This window comes from Chelonoidis abingdonii, chromosome 3, assembly GCF_003597395.2.
Source record: "Chelonoidis abingdonii isolate Lonesome George chromosome 3, CheloAbing_2.0, whole genome shotgun sequence".
Taxonomy (NCBI): domain Eukaryota; kingdom Metazoa; phylum Chordata; order Testudines; family Testudinidae; genus Chelonoidis; species Chelonoidis abingdonii.
In genome coordinates, this window is record NC_133771.1 from 32054155 (window position 1) to 32069715 (window position 15561).

A 15561-nucleotide genomic window follows, 5' to 3' on the forward strand; every position below is an offset into this window, starting at 1 on the left:
TGCCTCTAGAGCAGTTTTAAGAAGGGAATTACCCTCTCATAGGCTGGCTATGGGCCAGCTGACCCTTTTACAAGGCTTTAAAAACTGGTTACAGGGACAAATTGAGCTAGAAATTGAAGACTCAAAATGGGAGGAGCTGTGACTTAACGTGTGGGCAGGTGATAGAAAGCTTGACATGGAAATTGCCAAAAGCAAGTCATGAGGACCCCCTTACTTGTTATAAGCAGCAATATTTGCTCCATATTTATCTATATGCTTGGTGCGGCAATAAACAGTCTGTGTTGGCAAACAACAATATGTCTTCAGTACTCTGTTAACCAAGACTCACAGCTTTAATAATACAGCCTACAGTACAACCTCGCAGCTTTCACTCACCTGAAGGCTTTTCACAGCTAGTCTCCCTGTTCTCCCTTCACCTGGTTTTTCACCTCAGAACTTCCAAAGCAGAAATACAGATTATAATACCTGAGATGACTTCCTGACCCAGACTCCTCAGGTGTACCTGTCTCCATCAGGGTGGAACTCTGTACTGGTTTTGCTATGTTACAGAAGACAATTAGAAAGTAGGAACATTTTGTTTTTCACTGAAACCGCTGCCACCAGTGTAGATCCACTGAGTAGGAATGCCCTACCCAGGGATGGGCCCATAGGTGCCAACTCCATGGGTGCTCCAGAAAGCAATGGGTGTCTTAACCAGGGGCTGGGGTAGGATGCTGGTTTAGAGTGCAGTTATACTTTGAAGAGTTCAGATGTAAGAAGTGATACCTTTATTCAGCAGATCTGCTTTCTGGGAGCCTTTTCATCTCTACTGACTACAGTAACAAAAGTAAGTTTTAACTGCTTTTTATTGCTGTTATTTATAGAACCAACAGACCAGGAGAGAGGGAGCTAAATTCTATTCCTTCTTGGGTGGTATCACTGGAATTGCTGAGTAAACTCCCATCAGCTGCACTTATGGAAATCTATTTATGGCACAGGTGTTCTGGAAGGCATAGGTCAAAGACAGTGGTCTCTCATGCTGACCTAACCTTTGTAACAGGTGATTATGTATGAGAGGGAAAAAGCCCAATTAGGCTGAGTTTGCAGTTAAGAAAAAATTATCATTCTACTTGTAAATTGAGCACATTTGATGGAGAGAAATTACTGACACACAACAAACATGGAAGGCCTCATGTAAAGGAAAAAAAAGATTTCAGTCTAGAGAGTAAATTTTCACTTTCAGGAACATATTCCCCTGAGGGGCACTCCTCAAGTTGCAGCTCAGGGAGCCTAAGTTAGTGAGGTCTGAAATCTGGACCCTTAGATAAGGGTCTAATTAAGAAAGTTATGGATTTAATTAAAGGTATGATTTTATATTATTTAGTTAAACTAGTGAAAACCTTCTTTGCTTTAAAAGTCACTTATTCCAGTTCAAACTAATTCATTAGCCAACTTAAACAAAACTGAAACAAGCCTGGTTTAAATCAAAGTAAGTGGCCAAGAGGGGTTTGCACCAGTTTAATTAAATCAGGACGACGACAATGAGGAGTTCTGTCAGTATAGGAACACCACCTCCCCTGAATGATGTGCTATACCCAGAAAAGCACTCTGGTGTTGCAGCTGCATTTACACTGGGGGGTTTGTTGGTACAGCTATGGTGCCTGAGGTATATGTTTTTTTCATCCACACTCCATACCATGTAGCTATGCTGCTATAGGTTTTATTTTTTAAACTTTATTTTTGTTGTTTTAATATTAAATATAAACACATGAACCAAAACATATAAATACATGAAAAAGGAAATGGCATATCACTAATAAAATTCAAGGTTCATTGTGATGCGTGACCAAAAAGGGTTAAACATCCTGCAGGATGTATGACTCAGATTCAACCCTTAAAGACATATGAGGGGATAATGTTTGTGTTTCTTTGTATTTACATATATAGGGTAATGGTCAACAATGTAATCAACAGTCCCTGTCTATGCTGTTAATTCAGAGATCAAAAGAACATCCTAGCATGTAAATGAACTATAAACACAGGATATTGCTGTAATCATCTCTTTGAAGTGTATAGCAAATCACCCGTGAATGGTGGAAACATAGGCACTTGCCTTATGTTAATCTGTGTGAATAATTAATAACACTGCTTACGAAATGAGGGCCCGTTATTCCCTGAGGCACTCCAACCTGTCAAAGGTGGCTTGAAATTGTATAAAAGATCCTTGGGTCCCAATCCTTTTTCTCTCAGATCTGCTTAAGCTTCATCAGGGGACATTTGAGTCACAAGATTGAGGTCCCAGTTAAAGTAGAAACACTCTGAATATGACATTGGACTATAACCTATGGACTAAATTCTAAAAGAACTCATTGCAACTACAAAGCTCACCATCTCTGCTATATATCTAAACCTCAAAAATTGAACTCAGGTCTGTATATATATTGATCTTTTAAACCATACTCTTTCTTTTCTTTTTAAATCAATTTTAGTTTAGTTAATAAGAATTGGCTGTAAGCATGTATTTGGGTAAGATCTGGAATATTCATTAACCTGGGAGGTAACGTGTCTGATCCTTTGAGATTGGTAGAACCTTTTCCTTTATATGATGAAAACTATTTTCAGTAATCTTCATCATTCTTGACTTGGGTATCTGGGTGGAGGCCTGAGGCTGGGTTACTTTAAGGTAATGGTTTTGTTGACTTCTGGTCAACCAGTGAGGTAATAAAGAAGCTGTTTTGTGCTGTCTTGGTAAATTTAAGTACTGAAAATATCCACCAGCTTTGGGGATTGTCTGCCTCATTCTTTGCAGTTAACCTAATTGAGTGACCTCAGCTGCCCCCCTTGCAACCCCGGTCATAGTATTTGTAAAACCTGGGAAAAAACAATCAAACAAGAAAACCTTCAACCCATAGAGGTCATGCAGGGCATCAATTAAAGTGACCAAAATAATAAATTAGAACAATCTGCAAGTATTAGGGACTAATATATACTAAGCTGCAAAAGTTTGCAATGTATGACCAGACATCCTCACATTTTTTCCAATCATTTCTATTAGACAGTCATTTTTTCCATTAATGCAGTAGTAGAGAGTTCTCTAAGCCTGTCTATGTACGAGGGAGGAATTGCAGATTTCCATTTTCTCAACATAACTTTTTTGCCACTAAAATAGTTACTTCAGTCCCATTTCTTAATCACGATAGGTTTTAACTGTAGACCAGGCTTCAGTTAAACTAGAGCAATTTTATGTGAAAATTTAAGATTATGAAGTCTGATTTTACACCAACATTTTGAAATACCCAAGCCTTTCCCCTTGTTAGTGGGAGCAGGCTTAGGGCAAGCTGTTACAAAGTCTGAGGAAAGAGTGGGAAGGTAGCTTCTTAAGGTCTAACCTGCCATTAAGAGAATCCAGAAAGAAAAAAGGGTGGGCACAACATTTGCCCAAGGAGAGTATAATGGGGTGCCCACCCCTACAAAGCATGGAGTGGTTAAAATGGCTAGGCAGGCCAATTAACTGCCCAGACTACACCTGAGGAAGGAGACAGGGAGCAGGCCACAAACTGGAAATGGACACAGCTGGGCAGGAACAGGAGGGGCCTGTATAAAGCCCAGGAGCTGTGAGTAGCAAGAGACTGCAAGGAAGTAGTCTGTAGCCACTCCCTGGGGGGGAAGAGTGCTTGTCTGGTTTCCCTTTCTTTCTGCCAGTACAAGTAGGAAGAAGCTCAGGGAAACATCAGCAAGGGGTAGGAGCATACAGACTTGGGCTGCTTGTTATAGGGTCACTGGGCTGGAACCCAGTGTAGAGGGCAGGTCTGGGTTCCCCTACCAGCCACTGGGAAGTGGTGCAGGGCACTGGAGATGCGTGCAGGGCACTGGAGATGCCTACCAGACAGCTGATCCAGGATTTTGACTTCCCCGTAAGGGAAGGATCTCAGTGACTCGGCCAGAGAGCCAAACCACAAACAGGAAGCTGCAGGTCTGGGAGAGAAGGGTCAGAGTGAAAGAGATGACTGGTAGACACACCACCAAAAGGCGGTCAGCACCTGGCAAAAGCTAATCCCCTGAGCTGCCAGGAAGAAGCACCATGTGCAATGAGTGGATCCTGTGACTGGAAGACTGAGAAAAGCATCAGGAAAAGCAGAAGAGTTCACATACACACAAGAGGCTGAATTACTCACGGAGGAGATCAAGCTCTTGGGAGGGAGCCCTATTTCCATATTTTTTCTTCTTCATAGTCTTCCTCCTCCAATGACTTGCAAGGAAAATCCGCTTTTTGCTGGGGGTTGGGAGGGAGGAGGCATTGCTGTCGGGTGATGCACACACGTGAGAATGGCCATACTGGGTCAGATCAATGGTCTATCTAGCCCAGTATCCTGTCTTCCAACAGTGGGAGGTGCCAAATGCTTCAGAGGGAATGAACAGCACAGGACATTTTATCAAGTGATCCATCCCCTGTTGTCCAGTTCCAGCTTCTGGCAGTCAGAGACTTAGGGACATCTAGAGCATGGGACTGTATCCCTGACTATTTTGGTTAATTGCCATTGATGGACTTATCCTCCATTAACTTATCTAATTATTTTTTGAAACCAGTTATACTTTTGGCATTTGCAATAGCCCCTGCTGCCAAGTTCCACAAATTGACTGTGTGTTGTGGGAAGAAGTACTTCCTTATGTTTGTTTCAAACCAACTGCCTATTAATTTCATTGGGTGACCCCTGCGCTTCTTGTTATGTGAAGGGGAAAATAACACTTCCTTATTCACTTCCTCCACTTTATACCACCTCCCCTCCCCTCACTTGTTCCTTTTTTAAAATGAACAGCCCGTCTTTTTAATCTCTTCTCAGATAAAAGATGTTCCATAACCCTAAATTGTTTTTTGTTCCCGTTCTCTGTACTTTTCCAGGTTTTTTTGTTTGTTTGTTTTGAGATGGGGCAAGCAAAACAACACAGTATTCAAGGTGAGGGCGTATCATGGATTTATATAGGGGCATGCTTTTGCTGTCTTATCTACCTACACAACAGTACAGCATTGCTCCTCTTCCCAAATTCAGGGTACGCTGCCAGCGGCAAGGACAATGGCTATAGACAGGTATCGTACTAAAATGTTGCAGTGAAAAGCTGAAGGAAGAACAAGGCCTTTATTTTCTTGCTTTAAACTTATTTTATGGATTCTTGTTTGTTTCTACACTAATTGTTTTCTAGTCCAAGACAAAACCAGACTTTTAAAAGTGACTCAGACAGAAATAAGTGTTGCTGCAATTTGGTTGGTGGGAAGGGCACAGAGAAATAGCAGAAAAATTCTGCCATGATATTGGACAACTCTTGCCTGATAGACCACTAAATAAGATATGCCCCATTCAAGTTGCATCGATATCACAGAATAACTGCATAGGGGAAGGAGAAACCAGTGACACTTCCATACAGTCTTGGGATACTGGTTTCTTTCCACTGCTAAAGAAAATGGCACTAAAGTCCTTCTATTAGTTTAAACAGAAGAGCAACCTGCATCTAAATCTTTTGGACCAAATTTGGATATTTGCACCTACAGCAGTGACCTCGTGGAATTATGGAAGTGCACATTTTTGTATCATTACAGATTATCAGCATGAATCACACAAGGAGAATTTTTTATAAAAATTTAAGGGCTCCAATCAAATGGCTGTGGAGGGTCTTTCAAAACACAGACACAATGACTGATTATGAACTGCACACCACTATACCAAGTGCACGTGAAGGGTTATGTAACAGTGAATAAACGGATGAAGCACTGGAAAAATCTAGAATAGGAAAAAAAAATCCTGTATTTGCAGAGAAATGCACTAGATGAACCAATACATCTATTTGTCTAAATACATGCCAGATACCATTTTACTTTTACACATTCTTCAACAAGCTAAATGCTTTAAATACTTCTAAATCCCAAATATGTGATTTAAAAATACAGCCACATTACAGTTTTATTAAATAAGTTAAAAACAGTTACAAAAGTGAAAATTTTAAAAATTTATTTTGAAATATACTTATAGGCTCACAGTAAAAAGACTGAACAATATTGTGCAGGCATTAAAGTGCACTAGGACAGCTAACCTGGTCATGTTTAATCCATTAATAAGACTTCATTCTTCTGTTTCTACTCCCTCATACTGTGCAAGAAAAAAAGTTTCAAATTTTGGCTTAATTATTCATGCACATTTACAAAAGTACTTTGCTTCCCTTGGGCCCAATGGTATGAGCGCCCTCAAAACACCTCACAGGATACATTCGGCCAAAGCATTGGGTGAAAATTTTCAGCTAAAAGAAATTTCACCGAAAAAGGCATTTTTCAGATAATCAAAAACTATTCCCAAATTTGGGTAAAATCTAACAGTCTCAGCCAAAACAACTTGAAATTTGTGTGTGGAAAAAGTCAAAACATTTCATTTCAATGATTTAGAAACATTTCTTTCTGACATTTTGCTTCAAAATGGCATTTCATTATCAAATTTGGCCAATTAAAAAAAAAGACAAAAAAGACCATCACTACAAAAGAGGGTGAAAAATACCCTGAAGCTGCCAAATGAAAACAAAAACACTCATAATGAATATAAACATGAAAAGACTGTTTTGACTCTACCTGAAACATTTCAGTCAATTGGAAATGAAAGTTTTCCAAGTTTTTCAGTTTGATTAAAAATTTCAAAAAAATTGGCTTGGTTTGCCTCAAAACAATTTTTTTTTAAACTTTTCAGTTCAGCACCCAAACCAAAAAATCTATTATTTGCTCAGTTCTAGTCAGCTCTTTGCAGGCTCAGGTCCTAAATAATCATGGTTCTAATGCTCACACAAAGTTCCTGCTGATGTCTAAGTGGCCCTAACTCCTAAGTAAATAGGAGTAGAGATATTGCAAACAGGACACAGGGACCAATCACAACTATGCTTGCACATTTATGGGCAGAATTTTATCCCATACTCTCCTGTGCATCTTTTTATCTCTCTGACAAGCAAAAGAACAAGACCATCTACAAGATTACTTACAGAGTGTTTCCAAAACTGTTCTGCTACTGGGAAATATCAAAAATTCTGCCAAATTAAAAAAAAAGTTTACCAAAATAGGTTTTGAAGTTGATATGTCATGTCGGGGTCAAGTAAAAAAGCCACCCAGTCGCACTACAGTCCATAGGCAGATTTTTTTGCTCTTTTCTTCCCTAGAGCATAAAGAGCAGGGCTAATCGTTTTTTGCAATGGAATTAAGCTTGCATCCTAACCGTCAGTACTCAAACACCACAAGAGTAACAGTCCAAGTATCCACTTTACCAAAAAGAGGAATTACAATGTAGCCCTTCAAAAAATAAATTTTTGCATACATTCAGCAATACACAAGATTACTCCTGGGGGATTTCTGCAAAATTCTGTATATTTTATTGTCAAAATATCACGCCAGGTGTTTTTTGAGCAGGGAGGGATTGTTAGGGAGACTTCACCATGCTGACGCTGACTGACCCCCTAGCCCCTCTCAGACAGGCACATCTGCCCCCGTCCCCACGTGGCCTTGCTCTCCCACTCAGCTACCCTACTTCCCTATGTGTCCCTGCACCCACACTTCCATTCAGTCCCTGCCCCAATCTGTGCCTTCACTTCCCTTTCTGAACCCCAGTCTGTGACCCTTTCCCCAGCAGCCCATGCTGTCTGTCCCTGCCTATCCTGTGCCTCCTGACCTGGCTCCAGGGGCAGGGCGCTGTGAGGAAGACAGCCTCTCCTTCTTCTCTATCCACAGCTGGGGCTGCTCCCGCATAGGAGCAGCTGCTCTCTGTTCTGGTGACACAATGGCCCCTGGTGGGCAAAAGGAGTAATTGCAGCACCTTGCTGGCAGAATGTATTTTCTGCTGAAAAAAAATTCTGCAAAGCACATAAATTCTGTGCATGCGCAATGGGGCAGAACTCCCCCAGGAGAACAGATGATCAGCTGTGTCATAATAAATGTCAAATGAACAAGGATTGGACATTTTAAAGGATATGCACAAAAATTAAGTACACTGAGTGCAATGTTTCAATTTAGCATAATCTCAAAATTACCAATAACTGTAACCAGAGGCATAAAAACCTATATATATATATTCTGCTATTACACATGCGCTTCACTGACTTCACATGAACTATAAACTGATTTCAGCGTGTTTGCACCAGTCCATATGAGCGCAGAATCAAACCAACATACTGCACAACAAAAAGTTTTTAGACTAATGAAGCAGTACAACATGCAGCACATTTCAAATTACTGATGTTTTATTCATCTGGAAATTTAGGTATCTTCTCAAAAGCTCAATATTATTGACAATTTCAATATATTCTTTGCTGGTAGTAGTAAAGTCCAATCATTTTACCCCATATAACTGAAATACTGTTCCATATCGACACTCAGTGGATTTCAAAAAGTGTAATAGAACAAACTTAGTAAACCATTATTTTGCAAAAAGGAAGAGAATCTAGCTTATGCTCCATTAGTTGTGTTGACTGTGACAGGCTCATAAGAGCAAAGAGTAGCAAAAACATACTTGGTCAGTAAAGAGGAAGATGCAACTGAATGCACATACAAGAAGCAGATGACCTGGAGTATGAAAATGCCATTTTTATATTAGAGGGGTAGCCGTGTTAGTCTGGATCTGTAAAAGCAGCAGAGAATCCTGTGGCACCTTATAGACTAACAGACGTTTTGGAGCATGAGCTTTCGTGGGTGAACACCCACTTCGTCAGATGCATGTGACATGCATCTGACGAAGTGGGTATTCACCCACGAAAGCTCATGCTCCAAAACGTCTGTTAGTCTATAAGGTGCCACAGGATTCTCTGCTGCTTTTATATTGTTACTTTTCAGATTAGAACCACGCTTTAAGGAGAAGGCTGTTCACAACAGGAAACTTAGACTCAAATGAAATAAATAAATAAGCTTAAGGAAAAGTCCTTATGTTAATGTTAAAAGATGTTTGCAATAGAGGCAGACACGTTGCACAAGGAATCAACCTACAGAACAGAAATGTTTGGGTTAAGGAAGGTACCACACTAGACAAAAAGCTATTTTTAATCTGTTCTATAGCCAATGATTCTGGGTACTAAATGCAATGTCAGATGTGATCTCAGCACTACAGCAAACATCTTTGCTTGTTAATATATGTGTGTGTTCTCTTCTTGACACAGAAGCTGAGTGATCTACACACATTTAATTTTGTTAATCATACTATGCTACTAAAGAAAGTTACAACACAGCAGTCCTGCAGCTGGCAATTTTGCAATTCATCTGAGTCATAACCTACTCTGATGGAAAAGAAAGTCCATTCAACAGGAAGAATATTTCATCTAATAGAAAAGAGTGGTTCTGCATGCAAAATAGCATGGTGTATAGAAGAGGCTCATCAGTTTAACAAAGTGGCTGTGTTTTAAATTAGACTTTGGGTGTGTGCTTTTAATACACAAACTGAAGTCTTGAATAGTTCATTAGGTGTGCAAGAGTCTAACCTAAACACTGTATAAAAAAACTCTCTAATTTTAAAAACAGAGAAATAAAAATCAGAGATCCAGTTTACTACACATGACAGCTGATTTGTCACCATCTACCAGTTTTGTGTTTACAGTAGATTAGCATCCACAGGATTTAACTAAAAATCTCTTAATGGTGGCAAAATTCTTCAGAAGCAGCTGTCCTTATGCATCCACTTGAACAGTCTTGAATCTCCAAACTTTGCTCAGTCAGAACAAAAACTAATCAGGAGTGTGTGTCTTTCAAGCTTCCACCTGAAGTCACAAGGACTTCCCACAGCAAAGTTTATGAAACATGCTCAGTGCAATTTTTTCCTTCAAGGAACCTAATTCAATTAATTGTTGTGGATTTCAAGAAGCACACTTATTCCTGAAGATTTTTTTTTTTTTTCGGTAAATAGCAACAGGCTTTTAAGTCCCACTCCTGCAATCTCATCTGAATGAAGGTCTGACTATGCAAACTGATTGCTGGATCAGGATCTGAATGTGTAGAGTTCCAAAACATTCTGAGTTAACCAAGTGTGTATATGTTTATAAAATGTTTTAATTAAGTTTCTTGAGGTTTAGTGAAAAGCAGTTTCCAAACAAAGGGTCAGATTTTGCACACTTTTACTTATGCAAGTAGTTTCAATGACAGCAGGCCAAGCCCTAGCTGAACAAATATAAAATATATTTTGTATAGAAAATACTAGTACATAGAACATTAAAATCACTTGTTTTACTTTGTATCAAAATATGAACAGCAACTGTTACTCAAATGAGTTTTGCTTTTAATATAGTATCCAAATTGTTTCCAAGAGTTCTGCTTTCCTGAAGTGCCAGTGATGCCCAAATGTTGAGAGAGGAACAAAAAAAAAAAAAAAAAAAAAAAAAAAAAAAAAAAAAGAGAGAGACACAATTGAGTTCTCATATATCATCAGAACAGAGCCTAAACTGAATAAAATAATTACATACCTTTTTCAGCACTATTAAAGAGGGAAATATGAACAGAAATTAAGAAATCATCATCAATTCAATTTTAACCATTGTAGCTCTTCCTGACTTTTAGAAAGTTCTGAAAGCAGATTTTTTGTCCAACTAGCCCACTTAGGCAGAGGTTGGTATGGGTATGAGCATGTTCAATGCACCATCACTTTTAGGTTTCTCTGCCGTAGCAATTCTGTTCAGTTTGTCAACCTGTGTCTGCCAGCTGGGTATTTTCTTTGTAGTCATATGACGACGAGCATGTTTTGTCAAGTGATCGCTGCGCATGAAACGACGGTCACACACAGGACAAGCAAACTTCTTCTCTCCGGTATGAGTTCTTCGGTGCCGAGAAAGTTCATCTGAGCGGGCAAACTTTTTGTCACAGCCTTCCCAGTTACAGCTGAAAGGTTTTTCTCCTGAATGGATATGGAGAAAAGCAAAACAATGTTATTTTCACTGATAAAAAAAGAAAATGGCTTTAAGAACTAATAATTTAGACTTCAGCCTTGCAGCCACTTAAGCACATATTTAACTTTATGCATGAGTCCCATAAGATTAAGCATGTGCTTAAGTAGCTGCTGCATCGAGGTCTTAGACAATAGCACATTTATTGCTTTTGTTAGTTTACTGATTCAACAACATTTAAAAAAAATCTCGCCAAACAATTCAGAGTTTAGGAGAGAATATTTTTGCATAAAGCTACAATATCTTTTGACTGTGAACTTTGAGAAATTAACCCTTCTATTAGAGGTCAGAGTCTGTGCCATGTCATTAGAAAGTACTATAATCTGAAATAAAGTCTTGGATTTGATCTCAATGTCATAATAAAATGCTAATTTCTTCAAAAGAACACAGCAACTCAACTGCTAATAACAATTAAGACCATAATTACTAAGATTTTGGATCATTTACTAAGCTACGTTTATCATTAGATTTGGGCAGTTCATCAATTCCACCAAAAAGAAGTTACATTTTATTACTCATGTGGTGTGAAATGGAACTAATGTAAGGGATGATCCTGCACTCCTTTCATAAGCTAAAATTTCCATTGGTTTCATGAGCATTTTGGATGCTCAAGGAATGTAAGTGTGCGCTCAGAGCTCTAACCTCACCTTTGCTAGTTTCTGATTACTGTATGTGTGTAATACTTACACAATTGTGCAATTTTAGAGCTCTTCTAATAGCAAGTGATCTACTACCCACTTTTACCCAGCAATAAATGTTTAATATCCAAAATATAGTTACAGATAAATCTGAAAGTGTGTGCTCCATTCCACAAGGAAGCACTAAAAAGAATTCTTACATATTAAGGCCTACGTCCTTCCCCTACTGTACAAGATAATCTCTCTCTCAAACCAGGAGTAACAGAGGGAAAAGGGTAGGTCAGCTATTGTTCCCCTGGCCTTCTGCAGGCTGTTTGCTAGTTAAGAATCACAGTTAGGCCAGTCTGCTCCAGCTCCCCTGTACACATGCTGCTAGATGTTAGACCAGATTCATACAGCTTCTTTCCGAACCAGAGGAAAGATGTTCTGTAAGGTTCACTGCCCTTACCCCTGGGGCATCCTGCACTTCACCAGGATAACTCAGAATCCCACTACACCAGCCATGACAACTCTTCCACTCGCCCACACACCCTAAAGGGCAACAAGGAAGGACAGCATTCTACCTCTAGGTCAGAGACCCCAATCTGTGGGACATGTTCCCCTGGAAGGGCACCAAAGAACATTCAGGGAAGCACAGCTAGAACCAGGGTCAGCCCTGATGTGGGAGCAGGGGGGAGGGGCGCGAGGAGAGAGCACCACTCAGCTCCACTCTTGGGCCTGGCCCTGGCTGCCAGCCCCATACCCGGGGCTCTGCTCCCAACCCCAGCTCCAGGGGCACAGATAGAGGTAAGGGGAGGATGCGAGGTAAAAAGTATGGAGACCACTGCTCTAGGTTCTAGTTTAGGGGAATACCTACTCCCTTAAAGTGTCTTTTTCAAAAAGTTATTCTTCCAATGAGGAATTTTAATAAAATAAATTAATTGTCAGATTAAATGGAAATTAAAACCAGATTATGTGCTGAATGTCCACAGAGTGAGACCAGGCTGAGGACAGAACCAGGGAAGAAATACATCTTAAAATAATCTCCCCTGCCCCCTCCCTCCAAAACAAACAAATATAGCACTTTGACATCCTTTTAATGAGTACCCAGAATGCACGACTTGCAGCAGACCAGGATTTCAAAAGGGAAAGGGGAATTATTAAAATATACTTGGTAAAAATATATTTCTCCCCTCACAGCTCCTCAAAATCTGGTTAAAGACAGTCCACAGGTATTTGTTCTGTTTAATTTTCATTTCTGTTTAACAATTCTATGCACATAGCGGTCACAAACTAAAGCCGATCAGTTTTATTTAACCAATAGTTAGTTCTATTATCCACCACCGTGGAATTCATTACAGCTCAGGACCTGGTGCTCATTCCTTTAGTGAAGTCAGAATGCTAAAAAACTGGGGAAAAATACATCTATTATTCACAGATGTATAGAGTGGATTCTGTTATGTATAGCCTGATGAACCATAAAAAGACAGACACAAAAACTACCTGTAGGATGATGTGTCACAACACCCCCTCCCCAGGAAAACTGGTTTATATAATTCCTTCAGATCATACTAAATATAGCACAACTCAAGTTTAAAACACACATTTTGGACCAAGTTTTGCTTTAATTTACACTATAGGAAATTTTACTGATGTCAACGGAGTTAATCTGGGGTTTAAGTTACAGAAAAAAATTGTCCCTTTTTCGTCTGTCCTTGAAGAATATCCTCTACTCTCCCACAATATATGGGAAGGTTTCTATGCACCCACTTACCCCTCTCAAAATCAAAATGCAGAACAACATTCTTTCAACAATACAAGTGAATATTCTTGTAACAAAAGACCTGCCCTCCATACGCACCAGTGTGAGTACGAAGATGGGCTTTGAGGTGGGAACTTTTGAAGTAAGTTTTCCTACAGCCTGGGAAGTTGCAAATGTAATTTCTCCTTCTTGAGAAGTCCATTTGAGGTGCACAGCTTTGACCAGAAGCAATAAAAACTGGTGCAGGAGCAAGAGGCAATAACTTGGTATTTCCAACAGTCATTACATTTTGTTGGCACTGCGGTGTCTGTGCAACAGCAGTCTGTGGAAGAACCAACATAACAGTCCCGTGAGGCACAGAAGATCCCATGAGAACAGGCTGAGAAACTGGGGCTGTTTGGGGTAAAATAGGTTGGACAGTAGTTGCGACTGTCTGTGTAGGGGGTTTTATAAAGGCAGAAATCATACCTCTTTGCCTGTTAAAAGGGATCATTTGGCAGATGACTTGGGGGTTTGAAACAGGGGCATGCAGCAGCTGGGTGGCTTTTTCCTGTGGGCAGTTGTCACAGTTCTTTGGTAAACAAGTCCGCGGTGAAACAGGCCGTATTGGCTGTTGCCCTTTATTGGTAGTGTTGCAAGTAGAGTTGTGCAAATAAGGCTGATGTACTGGTGAAGTATTACTAATTAAACCATCAGCAGTATCCATGTCCTCTGAAACTCTGGAATGTCTTCGGTCTTGTGCTTCACACCAGTCTGTGGAAGTGCTGCAATTGCCTGAAGTTACCTTTGTTTTAACTTGCACAGCAGGAATGTGGGGGTAAGCAGAACTATCGCCCGTATGACGTATCACACTGGTTGCCATGGCCCTGCAAGGCTGAGGGACAGGTGGCTCAGATATTCCTGACTTCCGACTGGACTGTCTCTCCATGTTTATGACAGATGGTTTGGCTATGGCAGATGCACAGTTTGTAGAGGTGACTATGCAAACAGATGTATTTGCCATGACTGTCCTTGGTTTGGAATAAGTGACTTGTGAAGAAAGGAGCATTGTAGTCGATGACTCAACAAAATCAGGGCTGTGGGGTGGGGTCATACACTAGAAAAAAAACCAAAAATATACAGACATAACAGTCAGGTGTTTTCACAGTGATTATCAACCTTATTTTAAAAATAAAGAACATGTGATGAAGATCCAGAGCATAACGAAGAGTCTAAAGAGCCATATTTCAGGAAGCTATGACTAAAACATTACCTTCTTGTAGAGTGGCTCTTCTGGAAGGTTCAAAAGCCTGCTAGTATCAAGTAAACAGTGACACAGCCGCAATACTGCATGTGTCAGCTCTTTAGGCTCCAACGCCCATTTTCACTCCTCAGATAATGGCTGTGTCTATTTAAATGCTGTTCACTGTGCGCTGTTCTTAGAAAATAGGATAGCAAGTCATAGTGACATTATACTTGCTTAACTGCAGGTTTGCAGAGACCTAAATAGCTTATTAATTATTATTCTGTCAGCTAGTAGCTCATCTTGTAATAGATATGTTTGGAAATGCTCTCCCCTCTCTTCTTGAGCCACTTCTCCCTCTTCCCTATACTGCTTCTGAGAATTTATCCTTCTTCCCTTCACTGCTCCAGAAGAGACCAGCCACTGTTGGGAGATGAGAATGTGACCTAAGAAGTCTATCAGCCAGCCATCATCCCTCTCAATCTTCCTCCTCCTTCCTAGTTCATTTGCATATTAAAAGTCTATTGGGTAAAACAAATTCCTTAACGTTCTGAAAGATTAAAACAAATTAGCTTTTCTTGAATATCAACTACAACAATACCTACATAAGAAACACACGAACAGCTATACTGGGTCAGACCAAAAGGTCCATCAGCCCAGTATCCTGTCTTCTGACTGTGGCCAATGCCAGGTGCTTCAGAGGGAACAAGCAGAAAATCATCAAGTGATCCATTCCCAGGCACCTGAGAATCAACTGTCATCTGAAGTGGACCAGAACTTTGGAGAAATAATCACCTGCATGTACAAACACACAGGCCATGGAAGTATCATTATGAAGCGGCAAGTTTAATTTCAACCTGCTTTTATGCTTTATCATAGTGTCTAATAACATTTCTCCTGCATTCCAAGGATTCTTTTTTGTATTATCTTTGCAGGTAAATCAATGCAGAGTATGTTCCTGGGAGAATTCTGCAACATTGCGCGATGTAGAATTTTGCAGAAATTAATGTTGTGCACACAGAATTTCCTCCCCCCCCCCCCCC

The 15561-nt window shown here is 40.0% G+C and overlaps 1 protein-coding gene across 3 annotated transcripts in view; it reads right to left on the reverse strand.

Moving 5' to 3' along the window:
* Positions 1 to 5966: 5966 nt before the first annotated feature.
* The window catches only part of KLF11 (KLF transcription factor 11), a 15084-nt gene continuing 5489 nt past the window's right edge, over positions 5967 to 15561 (reverse strand). Inside the window, exons 3-5 of one of the 3 annotated variants that reach the window (XM_032779725.2) lie at positions 14081 to 14392; positions 13396 to 13618; positions 5967 to 10868 (exon numbers count right to left, since the gene is read on the reverse strand). In XM_032779725.2, coding sequence (XP_032635616.1) covers positions 10573 to 10868; positions 13396 to 13618; positions 14081 to 14392 — 831 coding nt within the window. In that variant the 3' untranslated portion in view covers positions 5967 to 10572. Of the gene's footprint in view, positions 10869 to 13395; positions 14393 to 15561 lie in introns of all 3 variants that reach the window. The other 2 variants (XM_032779724.2, XM_075063681.1) reach the window with 2 other exon arrangements.